This window comes from Ixodes scapularis, unplaced genomic scaffold (assembly GCF_016920785.2).
Source record: "Ixodes scapularis isolate PalLabHiFi unplaced genomic scaffold, ASM1692078v2 PGA_scaffold8__174_contigs__length_109621045, whole genome shotgun sequence".
Lineage (NCBI taxonomy): Eukaryota > Metazoa > Arthropoda > Arachnida > Ixodida > Ixodidae > Ixodes > Ixodes scapularis.
Genome location: NW_024609883.1, coordinates 80467616 through 80485260, shown reverse-complemented (window position 1 = coordinate 80485260; position 17645 = coordinate 80467616). Strand labels below are relative to the sequence as shown.

The window sequence follows — 17645 nt, the reverse complement described above, 5'->3', positions numbered from 1 at the left end:
CAGACTGAAAATGATAATGCACACTTAAATTACAATGAATGAAATGAATAAATGTATGCTAGTCCTAGGTGGCAACTTCATTGCGCTAACACGATAAAATGGAAATGACAATGCACACTTAAATTACAATGAATAAAATAAGGTAGCACATGCAAGGCAATCTTTAAATTTAATAGAAGCTTTCTAGGAGATAGACCTGACTGAATCAGATAGATATCTGTTTCAACTTAACTTGCGTATAAAACCATGTGCATGAAGTTACATTCTAGTCATTTGAAAGCGTAATATATCACGTAGACTCTGAATGTCACTTAAATTTGAGTCTAGACATTGTAGAGAATACTAAAGTATGATGAAAACAGTACCTAATAAAGTTTATAGCATCATCGAAGTGCCCGCACACTGTAACGTGTCTGCCGTTTGCTGCAATTGGGACGTAAGATGGGAAGGAGGCAGGAGGATTTAACGGGGTGAGTAGTTCTGAAAGACGAGAACATCCTAAAGTGCGACTATTGCATCCTGGTACCATGGTCACCTTGCCTTTGCTGCCTGAAGTTGCTCGACACATCAGGTCCCAACGGTAGCTCGCAGCATCATTCCAAACCACAGGGTCGGTTGACAACAACAGATTGCACGCACTGCAGCGTTTAGGGACAACACGTGTTTTTAGAAAGAAAAATGTAACAATCCAGGCTGGTTCACACATGGGCGTTTCAATGTAACCGCCAGTTTCATTACAACCGCCAGTAAGCGCGCTTACGGCTAGAGGACACGGAGTAAGGCCCTTAACACGGTGAGCACACTGGCGCCACCTAACAGGCAGCCCTGGAATAATTTCGATGTGCATAACACTTGACTGCAGGTTTTACATACGGTGTCAGATCTACGCATTGTCTCTGATAAATTCTTGATTGTTAGTTATACTAACATCGTCGAAGCTCTCTCAAGCCTTTGGTGATGGAATGATACGTAAAATATGCGTAGATGGACAGTGTGCTAGGGCTGCTCGACAGATGGCACCAGTATTTCTCTCCTTGTGAATGGTCACAAGCAGTCGCAGCGCAGTCGGTCGCAGTCAGACGCAAATGTTTGGACCAGCCTCTACGCACAAGTCGTGGGCGCAGGTTGCGGTCATCCAGAACTGAATAAAAACCCTGTGGCATATGTCGTGGACAGCGATGCCCTCCGCAGAGAAATTTGCCTTGAAACGGGTCTTACACAACAATGACTAGGTAAAATTCTATTAACTGCAGTTGCAACTCGTGCCGGTCGCTGTTATATTCGCCTGGAGGATGCTCTGGCAAAGTCTTTGACTCCAGTGTCGGCACCTTGTCTGTTTGTCGGGTTCACGACCTTAACGCGTTCTTATACTGGAATGCTTGGATGTCACCTTTTCATGAGTTTATTTCAGTAATATATTTGTGTTCCTGCACCTCAAAGACGGTGAGGTCTGAGGTCAACGGGCTTGAGCATACAATGGCTCACAACATACTTGTTTATATGTCATGTATTATACGTGTAATGTTGAAAATAGTTTGCTAATTTCTGCTATTTATTTCTGATTTTGTGCTAACATAACGAAGATCGCTCAGTTATAGCGATAATAATTTATCTCCACGAAACCACTTGCTTCTATCATACATAACAGCAGGACCCTTTAGGCTTATCGTACGTATGTACAGTACGTTTCGGTAGACCTGTAGATAACCGGATCATCCTACCAGCTTGGTAGGATGGCAGACCACCAGGTCTAGTAGATCAGTTGTAGGGCTCCAGATATTTTAAGTTATTTGTGGGTTTGTAAACCAGCAGGTTCATCTTATCACTACGATATCCTTGTCTCAGGGTAACCATGCCCCCAAGCCAAGGTCCGCGTGATTCGGACGTACGGTGCCTCAAGCGCGCGCGCACGTAGCCACCTCGTCGACGAGCCACAGAGTCTCCAAGTTCGTCCCACGCCACACGCGGTCTCCGACGTGTCTCGAAGCGCAACTGGGCGAGTCCTCGGTTGGCGAAGTTCAGTGATAGTCGAGGTACACTGACCAGTAGACGGTGTTAAGGATGACGAAAGAGAGCGGGAACACGACCCTGGAGATCTTGTCGACAAGCAGGGCGCGGTCACGGCGACGGGGCAGACCTCCAGACGTGGCCGGAGTCGTCTCAATCTTCTGCGTCGGGGCTCCGTTGGACAGCCGCCTCGTCTCCTAAACCAGAAGCAAAAAAAAAAAAAAAAAAGCTTGTTGTTTAAAGGGCAATAAAAAAAAAAAAAAACACAACAGAAAAACAACAAGGATACTTTTACCGTAGTAGTTTTTTTCTAATTTGACGGAGGCGTCCAATATCGCCGCGTGCGTGGCGGACTTGGCAAACCATTATCTGCGGCGAGGGCCGCAGTCAGTAGTTTGCCACACTGCTTGGGCTACTCTAACACTCGTTATGGGCATGTCCCGCTACACAGCCTTCCAGATCCACCTTATTCGTTCCTGTCCCTCCAGTTTACGTTACCTCGGTCTCTGGGGCTCACCAACCAATCCTATGTCCACTTTTAACCCAACACGTTGAGGACCTACTCGGAGAGGAGATTTTATAGAATGCCGGACTTAGCACAATAAAGAACGTTTATTCTCTCTTTCTCTCTCTGCATTGTTTCTTAAGCACCACGTGGCGATTGCGTCGCACAGAAAAGGGTGAAGTCGAGTGACCTTAACTCACCGTAACCTTGGCAGAGAGCGCGACCGCCCCGGTGACTTTACGGTACACGAGACTTTCGTCGGTCTCTCCCATAAGAATGTTGACGAGCGCGTACTCCATGAGCGAGGCGAACACGAAGACTGTGCAGGAGGACATGAAGATGTCGATGGCCTTGATGTAGGACACCGGGGGCAGGGACTTCTGCGACTGGGCGTGCTGGGTGGACAGCGTGAGTAGGCTGGTTACACACAGTGTGACACGGGCAGGCACGGCCTCGGGCTTGATCCAGAAGGAGATCCAGGACATGATGACGATCAGACAGGTCGGGATGTACGTGTGGAACATGTAGTAGCCCAGCCGGCGCTTCAACGTGAACGTCACTTGGATGCAGGTGAAATTGCCTGCGAGTGAAACGGAGCAGCCCTTTATGGTCAAGATGCCAAAGCAAGACAACCATTGGTGCCTCATCAGGGGCACCCATGGCTGTCTTGCTTCGAAGAATAGCTTCAACGAACCTCCTCTCCAGACTCCGGTTCTCCTTCTTTATGGGGGAAAGACCCTTATCTCCCTCTTCCCCTCGCGACAGACGACGCCATGTTTGAGTGTGGCCAACACCCCCTAGATGGCAAAGCCGGAGGACTGAATGTTCTAGTCACATAAAGAGGCAAACGCTGGGCACAGATTTGACATGAAGGCTGCGTTAGTGTTCGGCTTCGGTTCGTCTGCTATCAGTGTAGACACGAACTTTAGCCGAACTCCAGCTGAACGCTGACGAAGCACGGCGTGACGCTCTGACCCGTTTCCTTGGCTTGACGCTAAAAATGACGGCTGATGCCGGCCGCGTCTGACTAATTTCAGCATCGAGTGGTATGTCACGGTAGCGATATACCACGTGAGGTTGAAATGCGTGTTATATCATAGGACCAAGGGGGGAGCATAGGGAAAGATAAATACTTAAAGGTGAGGGTGTTGCCAAGGAGAAAATCTGAGTGCTATAGACCTTCTTCCAGTAAGCTTCTGCGAATGCGTACACGCCCTCTCTTGGCCTTGCTTCCCGCTGTCATCATTTTGGCAAGGTAAAGTTCCGGTCGACGAACATATTCAGCACCTACCTTTAGGGGTACTTCGTCCTTTTCGGCGATTCTTGTTTGCATATACGCTAACATATAGAGGCATAAAGGGCAACGAAGATCAATATGACAGCACGATATGCCAATGTATTCTGACGGGCGGAACCAAGTTGGGCTGCCCTTAATTTTTAGTTCGAAGAAAACTCCGCAGACGGCGTTCGTTACTGGAAAACAAATGGGGCCCAAATCCACGCTGTGAAGGTGACTGTTCAGCAAAGCTGTGGTATCAACTGCAACGATTGCCTACTGCACTACACGAAATGCCGCCGCCGGTCCCACCACGCTGCCGCTGGTCGTATTGCCGTTTCTTTTCCCTTTGCCGCTCATAGTATTCACGCGTCTCCTCGGGAGTCCTAACTGTGCGTGGCCTATTCATCGCGGTGCTGCAGCAACAATGAAATCACCTGCTCTACTCCGTTTCATCTTACGTTTAAGCGCAGCGGATGTTACGAGCCATCGGAGCCAATCGGAGGCATTGTGAGTGTCACGTGACCTTAGAGAGGGGGCACAGCGACGCGCGGAAAGCGTATCACGGGCCACGTCCACAGAACGGGATTGGCTAGGACAGCTCGTAGCATCTGCTGCGTACAGACGTAAGGTGAAACGGGGTATAGGCGGGTTCTTCTTTTATAAGTGAAAGGCTAGTGACGTCACTCCCCACGTCGCAAGCTACTGTCGCCGCGGCAGCTGGTGCAACAGTAATCTTCACCGGGATCGTATGCGGTGAGCGCTATGTGCTTCGCATTGTTTTCAGGAAGTCTTTATCATTCATTATATGGTTAGGATGCTTGTTTTGTGCTTATTCTTTATTGGAACGAATGTTGTGCTGTATGTTGTTTGTATTTTTCGCTTCAATCTTCTCAAGTTTTTTTCCATGAGAACGCCGACACGAAAACGCACGCGGGGAGAAGGAATGTACTTCGCATTGTTCGCAGGCGCCGTTATCATCCATTATGCGGTTTGCACTTCACACGGGGCTTCGAATGACGTCAACCCCTTTCGAAGCAGCTGCAAACCTGATCTTTACCGGAACGCGTGGGAGGGTATTCCTATCGTTCACACGCGCCTTATAATCCATCATGTGGTTTTGATGCTTGTTTTGTTGGTTTTCTTTATTCTCTATCTTCATTAAAATGGATGCTGAGCTGTATGCTGTATGTCTGATTTCAAAGGAGATATGTGGTTTTGCCTTTAATTGTTCGCCGGGAGTTTTTTCGTTTAAGCGCCAACGACACGAAAATTTCCTTCGCTGGTAGAGGTATACAGCTTCGTTGTAAAAAGTCCGTTGTTTCTGTTGCTTTCACGATAGAGGGGCCCTAGCATCAAAGAACTGTACAGGCAAAGAATTCTCCGCGAGTACTGTTTTGTTCCCTGCTGGAGCGAGCTTCCAGCAGTGAAATCTGCTGGAAAACGTGGAGCGAAAGCTCGCGCTGCAGAACCCAGGGTTCCTGAGTTCAATCCCAGCCCGTTTCAATGTGAATGAGGATCGTGCCGGCTTGTGGTTGTGTATCAATACTGCATGGTGCACGTTAAAACGCCCAGGCTGGCAGTCGTACTGCGCTGGCTAAATTTCTCATCTGCAGCAAGTAACAGTGTCGTCATACTCTGGCAGACTAAGCGCCTGCTGTCTAAACAACTAACGACTACTCTTTCTTTTTTTCTTTTGCCTCACACGATTTTATTAAAACACTGATTCAGGCCAATTAAATGTTACTCTGTCCTATTAAGCTTGCAGCTATTCGTCAGCTCAGCCAATCTTCTGTCATAAACGCGCCACGTCACTGCTCTTGGTCGCTATGACACAATGAAATATCTAGAGTTTCACTTAATCCCTAAGATAAATATTAGCGAGAACGTTTTGAGAAGTGGCTGTTGCATCAAATATGCGAACATATAGCCAGTGAGAAAGGCTAGCTTTCCCGGAAAATGGACAGTTTAACCAGCCGCAGAGGGACGCATGATGCATCCCACTGGGAGACTCTCCAAGTGGGATGCATCATGTGTCCCTGGGCGGCTTGTTAAATTTTCCGGTCTTTTTCATTTAATAAAACAGTCGAACGAGAGTTCAGAGCCATCGAAGTAAGCTTGTTGCTCCCTCTTGTGGTTTTTGGTAGTAATTCATTTCAATTCATTTATAAGCTTCCATTTTGAACATTTTATGCCAGTACGAGTTTGACCGTCAAGGGTTACGCACTCCAAACATTACACGGCACCTTAACTTTAATTCTAGATAACTTAGGCTCAATAAAATGTAGTTTTGAACGCTGATGCCGCTTAAACTTGTTCAAGTGTCACGTCCCTACAAAAAATGCGGAGGGGGGTTCAGAGATGTACACAATAAGTCCAGTGGCGTAGATAACACTTGGTTATTTCATATGCTCAGCCTCTCTGTGCAGTGTTGTATTTTAGGGAACAAAACTTTCTTAGCCTAGTAGATCTCCGCAGATCTCAACGCTCGTGATATCCCTCTTCTTTGTGTTCTCTTTTGACTGGCATGTGCGATGCATTCTGTGCATAGTTCCAAGTCGAACTACATGAGGAACTAGTGGGGTGCGAGTTCAGTGGCCGGAGTTGAAAAGACGAGTGAATTATTGCTTGTACGCGTTAATTTCTGACCCCTTCCCAGAACTTCGTGTCTTGACCGGCAGAAGCAGTGACGTTTCCATGCGGTGACAGCTCCGGATCGCTTCACATCCTTTCATTGGTGACCGCCCAAAAATATCATAGCACCCAAGCGTCCAGAACAGAAAGCTCCGAAGGAAGGTCGAAACACGTTTAAGTGGCGTCTGCAGTGCCCTACGGGAGCTATACCCTTGGATGGAATAGCCCAAGCATCCACGTTATCGAGATATACCCGTGGAGTAGACGGTGGTACAGTCGCTGAGCGCAGTCTCCACCAGGTTGTGTTGGGGCAGCTCGATGGCGTCGTCCACCACCAGGGGGACTTCGTCGTCCCAGTTAAAGATGAGGTCGTCCGTCGTGTAGGACACTGCGGCGATACAAGAGAAGAAAACAGGCATTGTATCGGCAGTCAGGACACATGTATGCATGAGCGATAGACCCTGTTTTCCCAGCCTAGACCTTACCGCTGTTTCTGGATTAGTCTGTTTATCATGTTAAGCCCATTTGGTTACTCCACAAACCACCAGTTTTTCTTCCTCTTTATACACCTGCAGTCGTAAACGCGACAAACAAAATATTTCTTATAATGTGGTTGTGCAAGCTGTCTGCTAGATCTGCGTAGGTGCAGCAGCACTATTGATCCGGATAGCAGTGAAAGGTTTTGGTGAATTCTGGTTGGCTTAACTTGCTAAGGAATGATTTGGTTCCGCATTGCAGCTGTAACGAAAGGCAACACTTACAGTGAACTTTATGTACGTATTTGTATCATGCCTAATGTCTTCTACTACGAAGATACTTGACTTCATAAAATTGTCCCAGTGGGTAGGCGGCTAAAACATACCATTAAAAAGTGACACGTCTCAATTTGGAGAAAGGATATTGACCTCTATGGGTATTTTCTAACCGCACGCCATGCAAATGTTGTTACCAAGCGCATGCAGTAGCTTCACCGTACACGGTCAAAAATGAATTTCCGGGACATTTTAAGTCACATCCGGAAACAAAATGAGAAATTCCTTACATAGGTTACTTTAATGACAAAAAACAACAACAAGACAACAAGAACAACAACTGAAGGAGAGCTTCTTAGCACAACGTTAATTTTAGCATTACGCAGTACTCAGTTTAGTACCGCTGTAACTGAGTAACGAAGGGAAAATTTTTTTTTTTTTTTTTAATGAAGCAAGCTTGAAAGGAATTGAGCGTAGAGTTGACAAAAATCGCATAATGTAGCAAAAGTATGTTTGAGCAGCGCGCTCTGTAAGGAGTATTGTGAAACAGGTCCTCTGATCCCGTTACGTGGCTGAAGGTTTATGCAACAACTTAGTCTACTAAAACTTCAATTTAGGCGAAGCAATTGGGCTGGCAAATATGGCAGTCTGTGTAGTGCACACTTCCTGGTGATATAAAAATGCAGCGAGGGAGCAAAATGGCTTAGGAGGGCGAGGGAATGAATCATACTCTTAGTTTCTAGGCTAGGTGGCGCAAGCTACCGTCTGTTATAAAGGGAACAGCCATTAGCATCCTTCCATCTATTTACCGTGAACTCACAATCACGATTTAATAATAGTAGGGCAGAGGACACTATGACAAATCGGTGAATGGTAGCGACCTTAAAATGAATCAAAGGGGGCAATGTAATATCATAAAATTTCTTACTCAATTAGACAACATTTCATGAGGTATTTCGAAGCTTCTATCACGCGAATAAAGCCATTCCTCTATTTCGTGCCTGGACCAGATCCCAACAATAAACGTTTACCACAAGTCCCAGTCCGGTACAGGACCAAACCTAAGGATGTGGATTATTTAAAAGATTGGAATGTACATTTTCATTCACAACGAAACGCCCGGCATGTGTTCGGTTTTATGAATGTCCTAAAATTAAAATAAGGTTAATTTCACTTTTTCAGCCTCTCAAACGTGTCCCAAAGCCCTGCAACTTAAGGAAGTGTCTTGATGTGACAAATTGCAGTGAAGGCACGTGCCGTCTCATGCTTTTTGAGGCCTGAGAACGGCCTGCAAGAATAGCTCGACTGCATCATACCCTTCCAAGAACTGCTTTCAATCGAATGGACGAGTCATGAAGAAAAAAAGCTGACGTAATATTTTTCTTGACGAATTAGAGCGCGCTGGTGAATTACAGGAATAAAAGAAAAGCGACAGATAGAACGAAGAGAAAACAAAACATGTTTGTCCAGTATTTGTTTCATACGTTGCTTTCCTTTTATCCCTAACGTTTTGGTTTATCTTCGAAGTTTCCGATTAGAATACTTAACTTATTCGACTCTTTTACAATTGTGTACAACACACCAATAAGATGATCACTATGGCAATTGTAAAACTTGTTTTTTAAACAGAACTGCTGGAAAATATCTTGTGTGAACCTCAACAAGTTTTATTGGGCGCCTACCTGGAAGGGTGCTTCTTCCCTTAGCAAGTGTAAGTGCGGTGGTGCACGCTTTACAGAGCGGCAACGCCGTGTCGGTTTCTAAATGGGAAGACAGTCGGAAGTAGCCATAGGGTTGCTGAAGGGGGACGTGTGCTCATTGCCTGCATCGATTCAATCCAGTGATACCGTGACGGAAGTAGATGGCGCAGTCATCGAATCTGATCAAACTATATGCCAATATCCGCGCGATTTTTGTCGCGTCGCTACATGTGCTAGGATCACCTGGTATTGCAGCGATCAGCAGTAATCAGTTCCATGGTTTTGCTAACCGTTTTTTGTTCTCACTAATTTCATTTTATTTCATTTTCTGCAAGGTTTCCCGTTAAGAAAATGAAGTCTGGCCTTCATGAGAACCATAGCCGGCGGACAATAAATAGCAAAATTGAGCAGTTCGACTGCGGGACGACCTTTACATATCAATATCCCGGCTCCGCCAAAAATGTTGTCTTTCGGCGGCTTCATAAACTTTGGTTCATTTCAGCAAGTACGGTTCATTCATCTACATATTTTCGATGACTGCCTTCGTAGAATATTGCGATGTCTCGGCTTGTAACATGCATTTCCCGGCCCCTTCTGACTAGAATGGCTTTCAAAATGAAGCTCACTCAAAACCTGCTGTAAGTCGCTATCTGAGGATATTTGTGTTCCAGGTTTGGAGAGGGACTTCGCATTTTGGTGTAGAAAAAAAAATTTATCCGTAATGTTACGTTATCGAACTCCCACTCTAGCGCAGAGCGGTGGCGTTGAATAGTATGTCCCGCTTTTAGGCGTTCTTCACCAGTGTAAATACGTTTTACTTATTATGAACACATGTACTCGTATAAGGCCTTTCGTAATTTTCTTCGCCTTTCACTTTGGTATTGAGTAAAGATAAACAAATCGGGCTTTGTGAGCGTTTAAATGGCGAGAGGTCAATCCGCCTACCAGATTCGGCGGCATGGTTCGACGCTGTGGGGGGGGGGGGGGGGGGGTTAATTTTTTGAGTGAAGTCCGGGACTGTGAACCCGAGGTCGGAAATGTGCTCACGCTTCTATGATTACATGATCGCACGCCTATTCGTGGTGAGAAGTTTCCGCATCGCCGGCTGGTGGAATTTTTTCACAATCCAGAGTGAGGATACTTCAACTTCCTTTGCTGGTGCAACCACGTGCAATGCCAAGCTTCTATTCACTATAATATTTAAAACATAACCGGGTGGGTAGCACGTCCACTAGCCAGAGTGAGGTAAAGCGCTTTAGAGTGAGGAAAACATAAGCGCTTCTAGCGAGCTTCTTACCGCTGTTCTTGTCGAAACAATTAGGGGCGCAGCCCAGGTAGATGACTGACTGGGGCGATCTATGACCTTTGCATCAGATTTGATCCCAGTGCCCCCAAACTCGACCTGAAGCCATGGATTATTTATATAAATATCCCGCAATTAAAATGGGCTAGGCGGAAACGTGCGGTCATAGCTATGCGAGGGTTCATCAGTCGATTGGTGATGAGCCGGAGCTTGCCCTATTTATAAGAGCCTAATGCAACATGATTGAGATGGTCTTTATGTTCATACATCGAAAGTATACACATTTATAAAAGCTTTGATAGTAAACGCGAGTGCTGAATACTAAACTGGAGCTCACCTTAGTAAAGGCTGATACCAAAAATTATGAGCAACTCCACTCTGTGAAGGTAGATAACCAGATAAGCTGTGTAGCAGACGACAGAGACCCGCCCCGAGGAGCCGGCGGAAACTAGACACGCGAGGCGGGACCGCCACCCTGGGAGAGCGGAACGAAAGGAAACTAGGCAGGCAAGCGCTTGGACCGACGAGAAAGAGGGCGGTGCGAGCGTAGACATGGCCGACGTGGGTCGCACAGCGGGAAATCTTTTGAGAAACGTTTATTATCTAGATGAGAGTCTACTGATCTTCAAAATGGTGCCTATTGAATATACCTATTACCAAATTACCCCCCCCTCTACCCCATAAAAAAATCCCTGCAAAGTCACCGAAACGCGTAATCTATATTCAATTTATTATTTTTGTTTTAATAAAATGCATTCCGCTTTCACAGGTGCTGCAGACAGCGCGCGTTTTCAGAAAATACTAAGGCAAAAGAAGCAACATTTCGGTGGGCGTAATTCATTTGAAGGAGCACTTGTGGACCGGGTTCATGGGACTTCCGGGCTTGCAGTCAAAGGCCCTGGCAAAGTCCCAGCTGTTCATGAGCGGCACGTTGCACCGCATGTTCTTCGGGGAGTAGTAGGCGCTCTTCCCTTCGAGCCGCGCCGAGCACCACTTGTGGCACGTGGCCATAAAGAAGAGCTGGTCGTTCTCCAGCGTGCCGACGCCCGAACTCGCGTCCCCTCTGGGCACCACGCTTCGGTAAGCCGCGAAGGTCTGCTCCAAGCCGCTGTCATCGGCGAAGTCCTCGGACAGGGTCAGCGAGGTGGGCTCTCGGTAGCTGTGCGAGGCCTCGCTGTACTGGCGCACCAGGCACTCGAGACGGCCGATGAAGCGAACCCGAGACACGTCCGAAAACCAGTTCACCTTGACGAGAAGACCGCAATAAATAAAACAGCCTGGTTTAGACGTTCCGTCATATGCAACGAAAGTGCGATAGCACTTGATGGGGTTTTGAGTGCCCGAGTCGTCCCGCGAGAACGACAAAACAGAAACAACCGACAATCACAAGCCTCAAACCCGTGCAGCATGCACTCGATGGTACCTTTGACAGACTCGCTGAATCTCGTGCTTACTTCACGAGTACCAAGTGACTGCAAGCCTGCCAAAGGAATTATCGGCTGCTTGTGCCTTACGTGTTTCAGGGTCGTCGTTGTCGGTTGTTTGTGTTTCTTTCAAGTGGAACTAGAGCGAAATACAGCGAAATACATTCAGACAGGGAATGCCTTTTGGGGAAGGATGCGCGTGCCGTCAGTGATCAGCGAAATCAGCGGGACTACACTTTGTCTCACCTTAGCATGGACTATTGTGACTACCTCGAGAACAAAAACATTCCCCACCCCAAGGCGGGGACTGTTTTTGAAGCCCGAGAAGTAGCTCCCCCGTCCTCCATGGGATGTGTACGTCAGTGCGGCTCCGTGCAAAGGTGTGAGATGTTGCCACGTGATGCATCCCGGGAAGCGAAGGGAGAGATTTCTCCCCCGTGTGAATAAATACCCTTTTCCGAGCAGGGATGGCTATCGGAATTTAGTGGAGAGAATTCCCCGGTTTAAGTTTAGTGGGACGATTGTGATATCGCGCCACGCGTCACTGTGATGTCACGTGTTACAATGAAGTCACGTGATACGGGACACTGACGTCACGTGACGCTGTGATGTTGCGTGATGCTGTGGTGTCATGTGACACCATGACACAAGATGACATTGTGATTTTACGTGAATCCGTAACGTCAGGTGACACGAGTCACAATGATGTCATGGAACAGTGTGACGCCATGTGCGAGCAACACCAACACAAGCAAACAAAGTGAAGAGATTCCTTATTAAGTTATTGCTATAATTCAAAGGAAGCGTTTCTTGTTAATGAACTTACAGTGGCAAGCATTCCTCTATGGTCGCCATTGTGAGTTAATGAGTGAATAACTTGACTGGAAAGAGCAGCTTGTTTTTTGGTGCGCGAGGAATCTGGTGAATTGTTGCACTCGTCACGCGTTCGACAATATCGCTCACAGCTATGGCCATTAGTTAATATATGTTTACCACACAAATGTCTGCGGTAAAGAAGCAAACAGGTGCGTGAGCCTAGCTCAGGAGAAAGCTTTTGTTCTTACGAGAACTCAGGCATAGGAGGCACTTTCCAAAGCCGTGCACTTGTGTTCATGCCCTTCTCTGCATTGCGGATGTTTGTGGTGTGGAGTGTAGATTGAACACACCAGCTTCGTTCGATTTTACCTGCACCTCCTGCACCGGTGTAGAAACGTGTAGTGCAGTGTACTTCCGGTATGTGTATTTCTTTACACTTTTCTGCACCGCTGCAGGTGGTGAAGGTAAATCGAACGTAGCTACTGCGTGTTACCAAGCAGCACGAATGAGATCATTGTTTATGCTCAGTGATCGTTTTTTGGTGCGCGTCCTTAGTGCCTGGAAGAGTTGGTGATCAGCAATTAATAGCGAAAAAAGAAAAGGACACAACAAAGTGACGCACAAAAGAGAAACAAATAGCGCTGCCCTTTCAGCGTGAAACGTTCCTTGGCTAGTTTTTTTGGATTTCGTGCAGCAATGGCCTGTGACGTCCCATAATGCAACTCCTGCAGTGTTGCATTATGGGACGACCAAAACCTACGCACCAATTCAGTTTCTCCGCTAAATTTAGCGGGGAAGTTGAATTGGTGTATAGGTCACGTAAAATTAGGTCATATGACGTCAAGTTTCCGGCTAAGTCTAGTGGGGTAATTGTTGTCACGTGACCTGATATCATGTGACCAATACGTCAATTTATTTTCTTCTCTAGATTTAGCGGAAAAGTTAACATAACGTGACCTACACACCAATTCAGTTTCCCGGCTAAATTTAGCGGGAAAATCGACGTCACGTGACCTGTGTTTGAACGTTTTACGTATGCAACACAATTGCCCGGCAATTAACTATACTTTTTTTTTCTTTTATGTTTGTCTATGTCCTTCTCCTTTCACGCTGTTGCTTTCTAATCGTGTGAAAACAGTGTGCTCGTCCAAGAAATCGAAGGGGTATGCGGTAAGCATGAAAAACACTTAATTTCTTAAAGAAGGGGGTGGGGGCGCTCGTAAACAATTGCTTAAAAACGCGAACAACGTCGTCCTGTAAGGCAGTGTGTCTGTATTTGTGTGTTACGGAGAATTTTCAGATGCGGCGAGGCCTGTTTTCATTGAAGAAAACATTTCGAAACAAAATCTACGACGACCCAATCACGACCTCCCCGTCACCCTGGTCCTCGCGTCGCACGTATGAATGCAATCTCGCCTCCCGCTTATTCAGAAAAGCGCCGGGGATGCCCACCTTGACTCCCGTCTCGTCCATGTTGCCCATGAAGGGATCAAAGACGTGAGTGATCTCGTGACCGATCACGTGACCGAGGCCGCCGTAGCGAGCGGCGAGCGGCATCCTGCTGTCGAAGTAGGGCGGGAAGTGGATGGAGGGCATGATGAACATCACGTGGTACACGAACATGTAGAACGCGTTCACGGCGATCAGTGGCGTGTGCAGGTACAGCTCGCGGTTGATGGAGTTGTTGCCCCGCCCGCCTCGCAGCAGCGGCTTGGATTGCACGAGTGCGGCGCGCAGAGATTCCGTGTATGTGCGTAGAAACGGTTCCCTGCGGCGCGCACACACGTACACGTTGAGATACTGGCAGTCACTGTGGCTGTTCAGGTTTTTGTGAACGAAAATACAAAAATCATGTTGTTTTCTTTGGGTTAATCAACTGTGTTTAGTCTCCGTGCACACGAAAGTTAGCCTATAGCCTTACCACGTCCATAAACCGGGGTAGTCTCACGCTGTGTTGGACATACAGTTTGCGAGCAAAGACGGTGGCGACGGTTCGCCAGCTTTGACCAACGGACTTTCTAGACGCTTCCTCCAGCTCCGCCCTTCAACCCCTCTGTCGAAGATGCACAATTAAGCCGTTCTCTATACTATACGTTGCCGCTCGATTGACAGACGGCGGAATTATTGAGTTGAGTGTGTATGGAAAGCTAGACCATGATGTTATTGTAAGAGAATGTATCCATTGAAGACAGCTACGTCTCGTTGAAGCATGCGTGGCTTGAACATGAACGACGTCGAACCATGCTGTTGGTCATTCTTACTTGTTATTGGCGAGAAAAAAAATCGGTGATGCAAAATGTATGCTGCCGAAGGTAGGCGCTCAGCAGCAAGGCTACCATTATGTCCTGCTGATGTAACGTCAATGCAAGCCATACATGTAGCAATATTATGTCAGTGGCTGTTGTTCCGAAAAGATGACAAGTATTGGGTATATACAGTAAGTAATCCTGAACTCATCTGCTTAGCTTAGTAGATATTTAATTTAAGAGCTACTACACGTTACTGTAGATCATTCGACTCTACTTTGTCTCACCAGAACTTGTATAAAGGCGAAAACTACGGCCATTTTAAGCCAATGAGGGAGTTCGAGCGAAGCACGTGGCAATGTACCATCGGAGTGAACTTGTCTGCATAGCTGTCACATGTTTTACTCTGTCACTGTAATTAATTTACGGGTGCCGTAACTTTTGCTTTTTGCCAAGTTAGGCTGAAACAGTGTGGAATGCTACGTGTTTTGGAAACAGCTAGCAGGCAAACGTAAAGTGCTACTATGCTTTTGCGCTCGAGTCAGAGGTATTCCAAAATGTGGCGCCAATCACCTCGTGCCTAACAAGTAGCAAAAAAAAAAAATATATGTCGCGAGCAAACTTTGGTTGCAACTGCCAACACGCAGCATTGTTTCTTCATAGCCCTTAAGGAACAATATTGAACGCTCAAATATTTCGACTGTTTCAAGGTTTGGTAAAAATCTCGCGAGCTAGCCGAGGAATTCAAGATCTTCCCTATTTTAAGCTTTGAGGTCTGGACTTGCCTGAATTCGGGAAGATAAGAGTAATGGTTGTCTATAGCCTCTTTGGATGACAGGCCCTTGGGAAAGGCGACGACCTTGTGGAGCGAGGCGAGCTTGTGCAGGGCCTCGCGTCTGGTGCCTTCCTCCATCCAGGACAAATTGCGGAAGGACAACAGGGACGCCTCTCGGATGCCGTTGACGAGCGACTCGGCTGTCCTGAGCGCCGTTTCCGTCAGGAACTTGCCGAAAAAAAAGTGCGCCAGAGCGTAGGGCGCGATGTCAGACACGCGTCCGATACAGGATTCAAGGTACGTGATGGCCATTTGGGGCTCGCTGGACTCTCCCATCAGCTTCTTGGTCAACCGGTAGGAAGCCAGTGGCAACAAAGTGCGCACAACATGCCAGCCTAGAAAAGAGCGCAGTCGGTGGGTCTCTCTGGCGTACTTGTTTAGGAAGCGACTGGTCACTGCAAGGCAGGCCGTGCCGATGATGTACAACTCGTTCTGGGCTGTCATCTGGGCTTCCTGCGGCAGGTGCCTGTTAACGGCCTCCAGCCATCGCTCGGACGAGATCCGGCCTGAGGTTAGGTCGCCAAGCTCCTGGAACTGGGAGTAGCCGATCAGGTCCTTGTCCCTTCCCTCGAAGTACATAGACATAAGGTTCGTGTCCGTCTTGAGCAGGGATTCCACCAAGGCAGTGTAGTCCTGTCCCGAGCCCAGCGCATTGGCGACCTGTAGCAGGGCTTCTCCCAACGATGGTCCGGCGAGGTGTAGGGCCCGGGTTTGGAACCAGAGTATCAAACTGGGACTTTGGCTCAGGGACAGTATAAGCCGGTCGTCCTGTTTGAAGTTTGGCACAAGCTTCATCTGGAAGAGGAGGTGGATGTCTGCGTCCAGCGCGAGCCCCACGAGGACGTCCAGGACGTCCACGTCTGTGTCGGGAATGTCGGGCCAGCCTAATTGGTGCTGACTGAGGACGTTGCGGAGGTCGTCCAGGTATTCCTGGCGGTTGATGAAGATGTCCTCGCACATGCTCAGAGCGATGGCGGACTTCTCGCGGGCGCTCTGTTGGTTCCAGGGCCCCTTGCGGATGTCGTCGTAGAGGCTGAAGAAGATCTTGCGCTGGAGGCTGGTAAACTGGTTCTTGTCCACGGGGTGAACCTGTGGTTCCGGTAGTAGTTGTTTCGAAGTATTAGGGTTAGCCGGCTCTCGTGAGAAGCCGACATTTAAAATATCTATATATTGTATACACACGGACGGCATTCTGCCGTGCTGGTAATGATTGTATAATTATGCCCCCTTATAGCTTGCGTTGAATTTAAACCAGTACAATGGCGTACAGTTACCACAAAAGCTGAAACGCTCGTGGCAGATAGAGCACCATCAGGTCAGAAAAAATAAATGCGGATTTTTCAACATTTTGAACTAATGTTGGATCATTATCATCACTGTCATCACCACCAAAACGACAGTAATAATTTAAAAAAATAATACTAATAAATATTAATAATAATAATAGAAACTAGCATTTATACCCGGTGTAACTTGTGGGAGTAAGCGTTAAGGACCCATCAGGTCATCATTTCACTTTTGTCAAACGTTAAGCACAAGCAGTCACAGCGCATGATCCTGGGGAATCTTTCACACTATCAGATAGCTTCTATCTAAAGAATTAAGTGGAAATCCAGTCACCTTACTCCAGCGGCCGCACACGAACTGATAGAAGTCGGTGCAGGGATCTTCGGCCACGTTCATGGCCATGGACAGTTCCCTGGGGAAGTCGTAGCAGTCGGGCGTGAAGCAGGCCGGATATAGTATGGTCCTCACAATGTAGGGTACCAGGAGGTAGAGGCTCGCGTAGACCATGCTGGCAATCACTGTTGAGAGGCACGGGCTCGCACGAGCGGCGCAGGCGTCGAGCCGGCCTTCGCCGGGATCGCCAAGAAACATCGGTGTTCCTTTGCCGAGTCTGCTCTTGTTTGAGGAGCCGGGGTGGAGGAGTCCACTGAGGTCTGTTCTTCTGTTGCTACAAAAGCGGACGGCCTAAAAAAGTAGCTTGGTCTGGTGAAATTTAGAGGCGAGGTCGTGGCTGCCAAGCGATTTGTCGAGGCCGGTACTTGTTCCAGAAGGTCGTTGTCCTCTGTTTGACTTCAAGGACTTGGTTGTCAAAAGGCTCGCATTCGTTGTCTTCCGACTCGATCGAGAGAAAGAACAACTGC

General features: G+C 47.5%; 2 protein-coding genes across 2 annotated transcripts; both read right to left on the bottom strand.

The window, feature by feature from the left end:
* Positions 1–2018: 2018 nt before the first annotated feature.
* LOC8051591 (glycine receptor subunit alpha-3) lies at positions 2019–7425 on the bottom strand. The gene is made up of 5 exons (XM_040212470.2): positions 7399–7425; positions 7299–7329; positions 6676–6810; positions 2713–3092; positions 2019–2204 (listed from the first exon to the last, which is right to left on the bottom strand). Exons 1-5 carry the CDS (start codon positions 7423–7425, stop codon positions 2019–2021), a joined length of 759 nt encoding a protein of 252 aa, XP_040068404.2.
* A 3589-nt stretch (positions 7426–11014) lies between these two features.
* On the bottom strand, positions 11015–17292 carry LOC121833611 (neprilysin-1-like). The gene is made up of 4 exons (XM_042287038.1): positions 17119–17292; positions 15449–16587; positions 13870–14278; positions 11015–11422 (listed from the first exon to the last, which is right to left on the bottom strand). Exons 1-4 carry the CDS (start codon positions 17290–17292, stop codon positions 11015–11017), a joined length of 2130 nt encoding a protein of 709 aa, XP_042142972.1.
* Positions 17293–17645: the final 353 nt, after the last annotated feature.